The 13,064-nt window shown below is 32.3% G+C and overlaps 1 protein-coding gene and 1 long non-coding RNA gene across 2 annotated transcripts; both read right to left on the bottom strand.

The window, feature by feature from the left end:
• Nucleotides 1-3,752: 3,752 nt before the first annotated feature.
• On the bottom strand, nt 3,753-5,989 carry LOC112000062 (uncharacterized). Its single transcript, XR_002881677.2, has 3 exons — nt 5,668-5,989; nt 4,375-4,436; nt 3,753-4,094 (listed from the first exon to the last, which is right to left on the bottom strand). It is a non-coding gene; the product is annotated as an uncharacterized LOC112000062 (long non-coding RNA).
• Nucleotides 5,990-9,335: 3,346 nt separating this feature from the next.
• On the bottom strand, nt 9,336-12,411 carry LOC112000061 (uncharacterized). Its single transcript, XM_024032168.2, has 3 exons — nt 12,333-12,411; nt 9,714-10,374; nt 9,336-9,599 (listed from the first exon to the last, which is right to left on the bottom strand). The coding sequence occupies exons 1-3, from the start codon at nt 12,374-12,376 to the stop codon at nt 9,480-9,482; spliced, it is 825 nt and encodes a 274-aa protein (XP_023887936.1). The 5' UTR covers nt 12,377-12,411; the 3' UTR covers nt 9,336-9,479.
• Nucleotides 12,412-13,064: the final 653 nt, after the last annotated feature.

Below are 13,064 nucleotides of genomic sequence, written 5' to 3'. Positions count from 1 at the left end.
TTATAAGAAGTTGATGAGGATCTTCAAAGTGAGATACATACTTACAAAAGATTTGGAGTGTGAAGCAGAGAGAGAGAGAGGGAGGCAAAAAGCTAAACGTGAAGCTGCGTACTGTGCTACTCTCTGAGCACGCAGAGGAAATAAATAAGCGAGAGAACAATAATGAGGGAGGGTTCAGGTTTATATAGTAATTGGGTATTTTGTTATTTTGTAGTTCGGTGAGGGTATTTGTGGTAAATCTCACTTATATAATCCGTTTAATTTTCTTGAATTCGCGCGCTTTCAATTTCATGGCATGGCCAAATTGTGATTTCTCGTACATTCTAGCATCATAATATATATATGAGATGGGTTTAAGTTATATCTGGTGTAACTTTTGTAGATGGGTTTAAGTTATATCTGGTGTAACTTGACAAAAGTTACACCATTTGTAGACAGTAAATTTTTAATTGATCTAATGGTTAAAAAAATAGTATTAAATGTTAATTGACTTATACTTCATTCACTTAATTAATAGTAATTTTGTTTCTCTCTCCTTATTTGTTATTTAAAACCTTTTACATATATTCTTTTTTTGCCAATGACTTTACATATATATTATTTGTGTTTTGTTTTCAGTTTCAATTTGAAGGTATAGAGGACAGGCAAGGAATCTGGGACTTGATTATTCTGTGGTACGGTGCCATTGATAATCATATTGTGAGGTTTCCTCAACTTCCACAGGATGCAAGGCAATTAGGAAGATCTTATTTGGGAAATCTTGATTGAAGACCATAAAATTTAATATCTTAAGACACTTAATATAGTAGAGAAAGCTTTCATTTTTTTGCTCATTTTAGGCAATAAAGTAGTTTAATGCTAAATTATCTCTCTTCATTCAAGGCCAATCCTTGCCAACTAACACTTCCAGTTCAGTGATATATTGTTCTATTACCTCGTAATTACAATCTTATTCTTCCTTTAAATTTGTTCTTTGTAATAATGGTTTTTGAGCTCTTTAAAACTTACTTGTTCAACTTTTTGACATGAGACCAAAAATTATCAGTAATCATGTTCATAAGGACTTAGACAAAGGACGAGGATCCCAGGTAACATAGTGATAGAGTTTGATGCAACTCTTCATTGGTAATCTAAGTACATAAGTGTTGTAGTAGTGCCTTTTCCCACACAGTCGTAGATTTTAAGCAAACTATTTTTAATCAAAAGGAACTATGTACTTAATTATTCATTTGTTGTAATTACTTCTTCTTCTTTGTTTCCTCCATTTATTTAAAACCTCATCAAACAACACTTAACCATTTATTTATTTTTAAGGAGACATGATATATATTCACAATTGACAATACTATAAGAGTATGACCGGCTTAAAAGAAGGAAAAAAAAAGGGTAGTACGAACTCAACCAAAAAATAGAGAAAAAAGTATTGCAAATATATTTGTAAAGTCGTTGGCAAAAAATGAATATATGTAAGTTTTTAAATAATAAATAAGGAGAGAGAAACAAAATTGCTATTAATTAAGTGAATGAAGTGTAAGTCAATTAGCATTTAATAATATTTTTTTAACCATTAGATTAATTACAAATTTACGGTTTACAAATGGTGTAACTCTAGTCAAGTTACACCAGTTGTAACTTGAACCTATCTCTCTCTCTCTCTCTCTCTCTCTCTCTCTCTCTCTCTCTCTCTCTCTATATATATATATATATATATAATTCATCCAAAATGTTTACTAGAAAAAAAAAAAAGTTAAAAATCGATTTTCCCCTTTAATTTCTTCTATTTTTTTGGGCTACCAAACAATAAGAAAATATGGCCAACTTTAGGATCACTGAGTTTTGAAGGCAAAACTCAAGGATTTAATTCCATACTCGGTATGAAAATGAATGAAATAGCTACCGTTAACAGGTGCCCTTAAAACCTTTTTTATTAGATTATTTTAAGAAATTTTTTATACCACTTTTATAAGAAATGTACAAAAGTTGTAAAAAAATAATAATAAAGTAATTATTTTTTTTCTTTTCACATAAAAAGGTTTCTAAAAATATCTCTTAACCTAAGAGCATCAACAATAATGGTGCTAAAAAACTATATTTGGCACCACAATACACAAAAAAGGCACTACAATAGTGGTGCTATAGGTAAATATTTTACCTATCTTGCTATAGTGCACAGCCATATATTTGTGCACTGTAGCTGAAAGCTAAATAAAAAAATTAATTTTTTATTCTACCTTTGATTAAAATATTATTTTTTCATTTTTTTTTCTTCTATTTCTTTTCTTCTTAGAACTCTCAACTCTCTCTCTCTCTCTCTCTCTCTTGACTTTCAAACCTCTCACCTCTCTCTCTCACCACCTCCACCACCATTAATCACCACCTCCACCATAGCAACCCCACCACCACCACCACATCAGTCATAAATCCAACCATACCCACACTTATCAACCCACCACTACCACAGCAACCCCACCACCACCACATTAGTCACAAACCCAACCACACCCACACTCATCAAACCCATCACTACTAAGAAAAAAGAAAAAAAAAAAAAAAAAAAGGCAAACATCACCAAAACCCACGGCCAAAATCCATCACTGAGAGAGCCACAACCCATGAACCATAACCAGACTAAGCAGACTTGAGAGACCCACGAGCTAGAGGAGAGAGCCAGACTTGAGAGACCAATGACAAATCCACCCACGAGGAGAAGACGAAGGTTTAGGTTGGTCAAGTGGGTTGTGGTGGGTTGCGTTGTCACGCCCCAAACCCGATACTCAGATTTGTGATCATGATTGGCATGCTAATATCAAGCTTAAACCTAATATTAACAAGAACCAACTTAACTTTTACAAAACTTTTGAAAAGACTCCCTCTTTCTTTTCTTAAAATGTTTCTTAACCTAAATGATATAACTTTTCACTTGACATTCAGAGCATCTACACTGTACTCAAAGAATAATATAATCCACCAATTACTCAAATTCTAAATTCCACATAATACATATCTTAATGCTTTGAGGTACACAATTTCCTTAGATCCTAAAATACACAATACTACAAAGCTAAACATCAAATTGCTAATTTAGGATCTATACATATAATACTAAAACTAGCTCCTTCCAAAACTTGACTAAGGCTCCCTCTACTCCAAATTAAAACCTGTTGACTAAAAGAGTGGAAGTGGTGAGCTACACAGCTCAGTAAAGGTAACATATATGAGAATTTAATAAGGATGCATGTAAATCAATTCATTTCATTTTATAAATATTCAGATAGGAGAACATCCTTTAATGCATAGTATTTTATATTATTCATAATAATAACCTATATGCTTTTCATAGGTAAATAATCGCTCTCCTTTTCTTATCAGAATAATATTACTGAAACCCTTCGGATTGAATTTCTTTCATTTCTTACAAAGTCACCATATATATTTTCATTAAAAAATAATCATTTTAACTTAAAATCAGATAATCGGTAACTTTGTCTTAAACTGGAAGCGTCTTAAAGAATAATGAAACTTTCCTTTATAAATTTCTTCTTATAAAATATTATAACTTTCATAATTATAAAACTTATCGTTTCATAAAGAAAAACAAATATCTGATAACTTCTTAACATGAACTTATACTTTCTTCAGAAACTTTATCTCTATAGCATCATAGAACTTCAGAAACTTTTATCTTTAATGAACAGCTTTCTTTTCATCAGAAACTTTTTATTTTCATGAGAGCTTTTACTTTTCACAATGCATTTAAACAAAATAATTCTCTTATGATTAATAACATAATATAGTTGTTCATAAATAACTTATTGGTTAGTCCTTAGCTGATAAGTCTGTACAGGGAAGGCTTCATCACATTTGGGTGACCTCGTGTGCATGATATTGTCCTCTTTGAGAGGCCTGATGGCACATCTCCTCAAGGTTTTATTCCTCCCCGTCGTCCGTACACACTGGGGAGAAGGCCTTGTTCAGATTAGAGTTACAGGCAACCCCATTTCCTCTACTTTAAATGGCCAAACATATAACATTTTTCCATGGAAAGGCAGTAATTAACCCCTACTAGCCGAGTTCTTATCACCAAAGGACATAACCTGAAAACATTTCATACATTACATCATACTGAAATTTCTTATTTTGCATAACATTTCATAATAATAGCATTTCCATTCTTTTCTTTAAACATCGTGTTCGTGGAATCAGTAATAGCATCAATATGCTTAAATCATATACATAAGTTTTCGAAAGTTCACGAACATAACTTTGTCAGAATAATGATTATATGCCATATCTCTAATAAAAAACATTTTAATGCATAATTTACTTTAAAATAACCTCATGACTTACCAAATACCCATATAACTCATCCCTTACCTGAAAGCAGAGAAACCGAGAGCTTAAAGTCGAAGGAGCTTAGACCTGACAACTGGTAACACCTAAACCAAAATCAAAGCTTGTTACTATCCAATATTTCTTATCATAAACTTACACATTCATCTCAAAGCCTATCTCTTAGAATCAAGGAAATCCTAATCCCACCTCAAAGAGGTTCCCAAAAACATAAAATACATTCATCATACAACATGATGTACTAAATCATAAAGAAACCAACATTCTCATATTAATCTCATATCTTTAGAAAAGCCAACTTCATTTCAAAAGATGCTTTGAGATTAGGGCAATAATGCATGCATAACATAGAATCCTTTAAGCATGGTCATGTAACTATATACATTCATATGGTAACATACAACACGTCGGACAAAACAGCTTAAATACAGCCGTCACATGGTTTAGAACCCTTCATTTAAGTACTAAACCTCAAAACAAGTTACACAAAATTAATCTATGATCGAGACATACCAAGAGATAAGCATATTAAATTATAGCTCAAAACATTCACCCTAGCTATAGAATTAAATCCTCAAAGTTAGGCATGTCCCTTACTGTTTACTGTTCTATTCCAGCCGCACACACATCAAATTGTCACGAAATTTTACAGAACCACTCCCCTATATGTCCAGTATATACCATAAAAATTTCAGAATCAAAGCATAAACCCATGATTTACTAAAAATTATGGAAGACAGCATACTCAAATCTGTCCTGACAGAATTTCTTACAACTTAAAAATTAAACCATTATTTTTATGTTCATCTAAATGCTGCGAGACCACTTCCATAACAACCGTATGTGTCTTAGCCTTCATAGGAAATAACCCTAGCATCCAAACTCATTGTATACAATTTAATACATAATTTACCATGCATAAACACAGAATCTGTCACAGAGGCAGTTTTGAAACATTTTCTTGTAAATTCACAAACAATTATCAAAGGATGGTATTTTCATATAGGGATTTTTATGCACTCATTAGACATGTTAGAAAAGACTTATATATATTCATTAACCATTTAGAGCAAAATTACATACAACCAAAAATCCCAGCAGTAACATCAAGAGTACTATATATAGTAAAAACCCTAATCTACCTTCAACAAATCACCAACACAATTTCAAAGCTTCTTAAAACAGCATATATATATACATATATATATATATATATATACAAGTTCATGATTTCCTAATTTCACAAACCACAAATACCATTACTAAAATTCCATTAAGAAATTATGGATTCTAAGGTGAGAGTAGCTAGACCCTTACCAAAATTTCTGGTTCCAAGAAGAAATAGAATCACTCTAGCATGGAAGAATCTCCCTTTCCTAGTGGCTGGACCCAAAAGTATGAGAGGTAGAGAGCTTGAGAGAGTTTTCTTTATTTTGGTGTTGGAGCCGTGGCATGAGAGGGAGGGAGTTTCTTGATTGTTCTAGCTTTTTTGAGAAAGTGTGAATGAGAGATGAGATAAGTCTTGTCTTTCTTTTAAGGTGTGGACTGTGGACTTGAGAGGAGACTCAAGAGAGCTTCCTAGCTCTTTCCTTAAGAGAAAAGAGAGTAAAGTGAATGAGGAATTCAGATTTTTGCTTGGACCCGTATGAAATGGAGAGGTAAAAAGCTTCTTGGAAGTTATAGTTGCTTGAGAAAAGTCAAAGAAGCAATGAGGTGGACCTTGGTGATTGCATTGCCAAGTCTTGGTCTTTGGAGTTTGTCATCATGCATGAAACTTAGGCCTTGCATGTGTTGAGTTTCCATTGGTTGCATGTGGTGGAATTTCTACTATACTGTCTCATGCATCATGCTTAATTAAAACACCTACAACTATATATTTATAATACAATTAGCCATTAAATTATTTATAATCTTTACAATTCTTATTCAAATGTATTATAAGATAATATGCTTATTAAATACTCTTATATTATTTATAGGGAAAACGTGACTTAAAATAATAATTAACCATTAAAACCCATAGTTTAATTATAAAATTAGGTCGAGGTGTTACATGCGTGGCCTGTGATGGTGGTGGGTTGCAATGGCCTGTGATGGTGGCCCGGCCATGGTGGCTTGGTGATGGTGTTCCACCATGGGTTTTGGGTTTGAGAGGGAAAGAGCAGAACAAAAGAGAGAAGCCAGAGAGAGAGAGACTGAAATGAAATAATGAGAGAGAGAGAGAAGAAAAATCAACCAATAAAATCCACAATAGTGGTGGTTGTGGTTGTGGTTGTTGTGGATGTTTTTATTATTATTCTAATGAGTTATTTGTATTATTTTAATTAATAGCTAAAAATATACATCCATTGATGTTGGGTGTGAAGAAGTAAAATAGATAAAGTAACTTTTGTAGGTGCCAAATAGCTAAATTTTTAACTCTACTGCTGTGAATGCTCTAATATTTTTAGAAAATCCATTAGCTTTTCCTAATAATATTTAGTATTTTTTATTTATTTATTCTTGTTTGATTATTGACATGTAAAATGGAAACATATTCATCAATAAGTAAGGTTTTTGTTAATGAGTATCCTAAGAATAGTGGTTAAGGTGCATTATATATTTTATACCTAAACAACCATTTTCTTGATATCATAGTTGAGAGTACTTTTTATCATAATGCAATTGACAATGAAAAATACAATGACTACAATCCCTAAACGAAACTAAGAGTGTATTTAGATACCGCTTATTTTGCTGAAACTGAAAAATTATTGTTGAAAGTATTGTAAATAAAGGTAAAAATTAATAGAAATAGTATAGTAAGACCCATGAATAATGTCAAAAAGTGCAGCGGGACCCATGAATAGTAACAAAAATAAGCTGAATAGTGAAATAATTTTCATTTTTAATCTCTTCCCAAACGCACACTAAGTGCTGAAATTTGAATCTCAATTATTTCCAGTGCCATTGATTCTAAGTAAACTAGTTCGAAGTGAATTGTTCCAAATCTAACTAATTCAAAGTAAGCCAATTCAAAGTAAACTATAATAGATCATAGCTTTAGTTATCATTTCAACAATAAACTGATTTGAAAGCTAAGCATAATTTAAAATCAGCTTTTCTTATCATTTTAACAATAAATTGATTGAAAGCACATAATTCAAAATCAAACATGGCCAATAATTAAGGGGGGTGTTTGATTGTATTGTTTAAACAACAGTTTTCTTTGTTTAAATAACACAACATGTATTTTCATAATACTTTTTCACCCACACGTATTTCTACAACACTTAAACAACATTACCAAATGGGTCCTAAATGATAGAATTAAATTTGATCACAAAGTACAAGGAAAGTACTTTCAAGTAAAAATTCTCCACTGCTCCTAAGAAACTAATTACAATTTTACAAATGGTCTCATCAAGTTTTTTGGTATGTTCTCAATTCCTTCTTTAGTAGAATGAGCCTCTATCCATACTTGAGAGACTTCTACAATTATTGTCAGTTGTGATTTCCATGTGTTTGAGCAAAACCAAATTTTCATTAAGTTTGACCATTTTAATGTTCTACATATAGCTCGTAGTGAAGGTTGAGGTGGAATTTAAATTTGCAGTGGTAGATACATGACTTTGTTGATTAGAGTTAGGGGTTCAGAAAATGCCTCATTTAAGAGCGGCTTTTGTTGTAATGCAAGTAACATCGAACAATGAAAAATACAATGACTACAATCCTTAAGAAACTAAGTGCTGAAATATGAATATAAGTTATTTCCTGTGTCATGATTAACTACAATAAATCAGACCCTAAATTATCGCTTTGACACTAAACTGATTGAAAGCAAATACTAGAATCAAACTTGATTGCAGAACAACGAAAGCACTTACATAAGAAATTCTAGATACGCATATGCTTAGAATAAAGACCAAGTAATGGTTGATAAAAGGCAAACATAGATTAAAGTTGAGCTAAATTGATGATTACATATAGGCTTAAAAAACAAGCCTAGAATCCAGTTTAAGGTAATACTTAAATTGAAGAAAAAGCTTAGAATTCATATTACCTCGAACAGGAGTAGAAGCTTTTAAAACTTCTTGAATTAAAAAAAAAAAAGTGGGGTGGGGGTTGGGGGGGTGTTAATACTTTGGCCCCTAAAGTCATATTCTTGGTTCCATCCCTGGATATAAAATCAATGATAAATCTTTATCCAATGAAAGTCTTAGGGTTCGTATTACCTCGAATTGAAATATAAGCTTTTAAAACTTCTTGAATAATAAATATAAAAAAATGGTTCAAAAATTGGCCCTCAAAGTCAAGTTCCGGGTTTCATCCTTGAACATAAGATGGTAAATCTTTATCCAATGAAATTAAAAACACATTTTCTTTCAAACATAAAGATCATCTCTTTATTGATGCTACATATTATGATTGGTATGAACTGAAAGACTACCCTTCTAAATGAAATCTTTGAACATTAAAATCAAATACAACTAAGAAGAACTAAAGCGACACCTGGACTCTACAAGATGTGACCAAATGGTAATCATCTAGTACACGTGGGTTCGCAAGGAGCCATGTAACTCAATTGGTTGGCACTTCCTAGTATTTTCAAATGATATATCTAAGGTTCAGATCCCTTCCAACCATTGAAAACACAACAGAAATTTTCAATTGAAAACACACAAAATGATCACAAACATAAAACACATTTGTCAAATGTGTTAATACCCATCCCTAAAGCTTGGTACAGATACAAATCTTCCAAGGTATAGAAATCTTTTGAAAAAATGAACAACGTGAATTATCGCAACAATAATTTCCATTTCCAACAGAAGAAAACAAAACATAAACCTAAAAGGGAAAAAGAATTAAAAATATATATAATTAAAGATTGCCATGTCGATCTCTACAGAAATTTTTAAAGACCATGTAAAAAAATCACATCAATTAAAACAGATTCAAGACCAACAAATATTTTTCCAAAGACAGAAAAAAAAAACGTAGAGTTTCAAGAAAGTTATATATTATGCACATTGGCACCAAAAAGAGGGAGTGGGGGAGGCAGTTTAGTTGCGTTATGCCCTCAGTCATCTTCAGGCACTTAAGACTGAGATTTAAAACTTCTTTGCAACAAAAAACATTTTGGAATACTACACAACTTTTGCACCTAGAAATTCAGTCTCTATGTTAACTTCTCGTTCCAGCTTTGGGAGGAAGACATCAGTCAAGACATTCTTCGACTGCAGAGAAGCCTTGAGCAATTTCACACCCTAACAAAAATGAAAACATGGGAAAAATAGTTGTTTCCCCTAAAATCGTCTTCCATTAAATAAATAAAATAGAATGTACAAAGAAAGAAAGAGAGCAAGTAATGACCAACATACCTCCTCCATGCCCAATTCAACCACTTTCTCCTCAAGATCCCCTAATTGCTTGACATTAAACTTGTTAAGCAGTGTGATACTGGAAATAGTGGACATGGGTTTCACCTCCAGATCATCCATAATCATGTATGTAACCACCCCTTTCACGTACCCTCCCCCACCAGAGGAGCCCATATTTGTTGCACTTGGTGGGTCTACAAAACTTACCTTCTCACTCATAGAAGCCTCACATGAAGGACACTTTGCATTGAAGTCATCAGCCACGTATGAGTAACAACTATTGTTATAGAGTCTAGAACACCTATACAATTTCTTGGATGTCGATGATTCAATGTTTGGCAATAGAAGAGGGACCTCACCAGTACCACCAGAGACGTTTACTTTGTGCTTCAAGAGTGTCTCTTTCTTCACGTTTGGTTGAAGGTAAGTAGTACTTAAATTTTCAATGCTATCATAAATGTTTCCAAAGCTGCCCACCGTTCCTTGATTTTTCAGAAGAGGAATGATAGTTCCAAGTGGCAGGCGGAGAATGTGAAAGAGGAAGTCGATGAAGTCCTTGTCAGCTTCAGCAAAAAGCACCTTGCGGTTTTCTGTGTCTATCAGAAGTTTCATACTCATATTGGTTACTGCCATAATTGACGTAGAGAAAACCTCAGCAACTCTGAAAAGCAAAAGGGTTTTATTAATAAGACAGAACAACAATTGATGAGTCATTACTCCTGAGTCTCCCGCATCTTTTTATAATAGCACCTAACATTGACTTCTAATTAAGCTAGAAACCATAATAAATATAGAAACAAACCAAGTGATTAAATTATTTATAACATGTGAATATTAGTAACAATAACAGATTTACTTAGAGAGTTGTTAAGTGGCTGCTAATCTGTTAGTCTTGCTGTTTGTGTATAAAACTCTATATAAATAGGTTGCTTGTGCGTCAATTAGAGAATTGAGCTACTCATATTTTTCTATCCTTTTCTCACTGTTCTTCTTTGTCTCTCAAATTCTTCTTATCTCTAAAACTTTTCAGAAATTAAATTGATAAGTAACCTAAGTCAACTAGGGAACATTCAATCGATAAGTTTATTGATAATTATAAACTTCTAAATATCCCAAGCAAATTAGTTGCCAGGTAATGCAGGGGCATTCACCCCCCTAAAGGAAAAAATATATATTACAATCTTCAAAACCACAATATCCATACTAACTATAACATAGAAATAATAGAAAAATTGTATACAGCCCACAAATAGACCAAGCTATGTTGTCACACAACTTTCATCTTCTCATCATGTATACTATCTATGTTTTCTTGACTACTATTGCCCCAGCATTGCTTCCCAAGTTATCTAAGTTACACTCACTTATCAAAAATCTCACATTCTCCTTATCATAAATTCTAATAAAATTATGTGAAACACAACTAGCAACTACAACATTTCCTTGGCCCTTAATATCATATAATGGCATTTGCTTCAAAATTCTCCATCCATTCTTCAACACTCTAAAATTTTGCTAAATCACACTTCTAAGTAGTGAGTACACATAATTAAATATCTCTTCTAATACATTTTCTCAACCAGCTGCTGGAAATCTGAAAATGGTATTTCTTCCCCTAGTTAGATGTCAAATATCATTTCATCAAGGGGTATTTCTTCCCCTTTGGATGGTTTAGGGATGGGATTCGAAGTCCCCTTTTTCTTACCCATCTGTTAATGCTGTATCATGGTCCATAAACAGTACTTTTTATGTTGTAGCATGATTATGGTAGTATTTATAAAATAAAATATATATTAAAAAAAACCTTGTAATATAATGAATAACAATGAGATTCATATATTCTCACATGGTGTGACACTGACAACAATCATTGTACCAAATACATCACTCATTTTGCATAAATATAACCATTGTCATCTAAGCATCACCCACATTCTAAACTAGGATGCATGGACACAGGTACAATACGGCGACACTAAAAATTGTGAAAAATAACATGATATGGCAAATAAAACACTGTTACAACACAAGTACGACACAGTTATGACACCCCAAATGAAGCATTTTCATTATTCAAAATTCTGTAAGGTCCTCAGCAGGAATGAGTAGTTTTATTCAACTTCTCCATTCAAGAATCGGTGTTCAAGGAAAAAAAAAAAAGGCCCATGCACCACTAGATCCTAGCAAGTGATATTATCCATACTGCTCAAGTTGCATATGCCCTATGGTTAAAAATGATTTTCCCTATGACTACACATAACAAGGAAGTGTAAACTTGTCCGACTTTAACAAACACAGAAAACAATTAAAGAAACAAAAAAAAATTCAGAAACCCAACTATAAATGTTGTTAGCCATTTCATATTTTATAATGAGAGCAAGAACAATCAGATGCCTATTTTAATCAAATAAAACATGAAAAATCCCCAAATCAATTGAAGAAGAAACCCTAAACTAAAAATAAATAAAATAAAACATAGAAATAATCATATCAAATACAAAAACTAAAAAAAATACTTGTACACAAAGAAAACACGCAAACCACAACGCATATACACAAAAAGTCATGGATTGATGTGATTTTTATATTAAGTTGATGGGGATCAAGTGTGATACTTACTCGAGATTTGGAGTTGAGTCACGGTTTTTTCTCTTAAGACTCATCAGAGGCAAAAGCAACAGCGAAATATGAGGGAAGGCACAGGTTTATATAGTAGTTGGGTATTTTTATCATTTTAGAGTTTAGTGAGGGTATTTTTGCCAAATCAAATATAATAATAATAATAAATGCGTCAAATTTTTTTTTTTTATAATTCACCCACTGCAACCCAAATCTCAAACAAAATAAGTAGCAGTAGTTAAGGAGACGAAAAGGGCATTAAATAATGGGTATTGTTTGTTACTCGGGCAGTGTTACACACTCAATTTTTTTGCACTGAAATTATAAAGTTGAAGAAATCGCGCGTTCGACTTAAGATTTCAGTTATAAAAAAAAAAAGTGTTTAACGGTTCGATTTTAATTTGATCTATGAAGAAATGACATCTAAATTGTTATAAAAATGTTGTGATTATTTATTGTGTTTGTAAAACTATTCATAAACTGGTGCAACAAACCTCTATTTCATATCAGTTGGAATTCCAGCTTGCAAATGTCATTTTAGCGGAATTTTTTCATTTCGGGTAGAATATGCATTATGGACCACAATTGCTTTTATGGCTTTCTTATTATAATTTTTTTTTTTTTTTTGAATCCCACTTTTATGGGATTTTAAGAACGTTTTTTGGTTTATTTCTCCCCAAAAAAAAAAAAAGTTTTGATTTGTCAGTAGCTTTTTATTAAGTTTGGTCTCAA

This window comes from Quercus suber, unplaced genomic scaffold (assembly GCF_002906115.3).
Source record: "Quercus suber isolate HL8 unplaced genomic scaffold, Cork oak 2.0 scaffold_738, whole genome shotgun sequence".
In the NCBI taxonomy this organism is placed as follows: domain Eukaryota; kingdom Viridiplantae; phylum Streptophyta; class Magnoliopsida; order Fagales; family Fagaceae; genus Quercus; species Quercus suber.
Note: the sequence above shows the minus strand (reverse complement) of the source record. Positions and strands in the feature narration are given on the sequence as shown.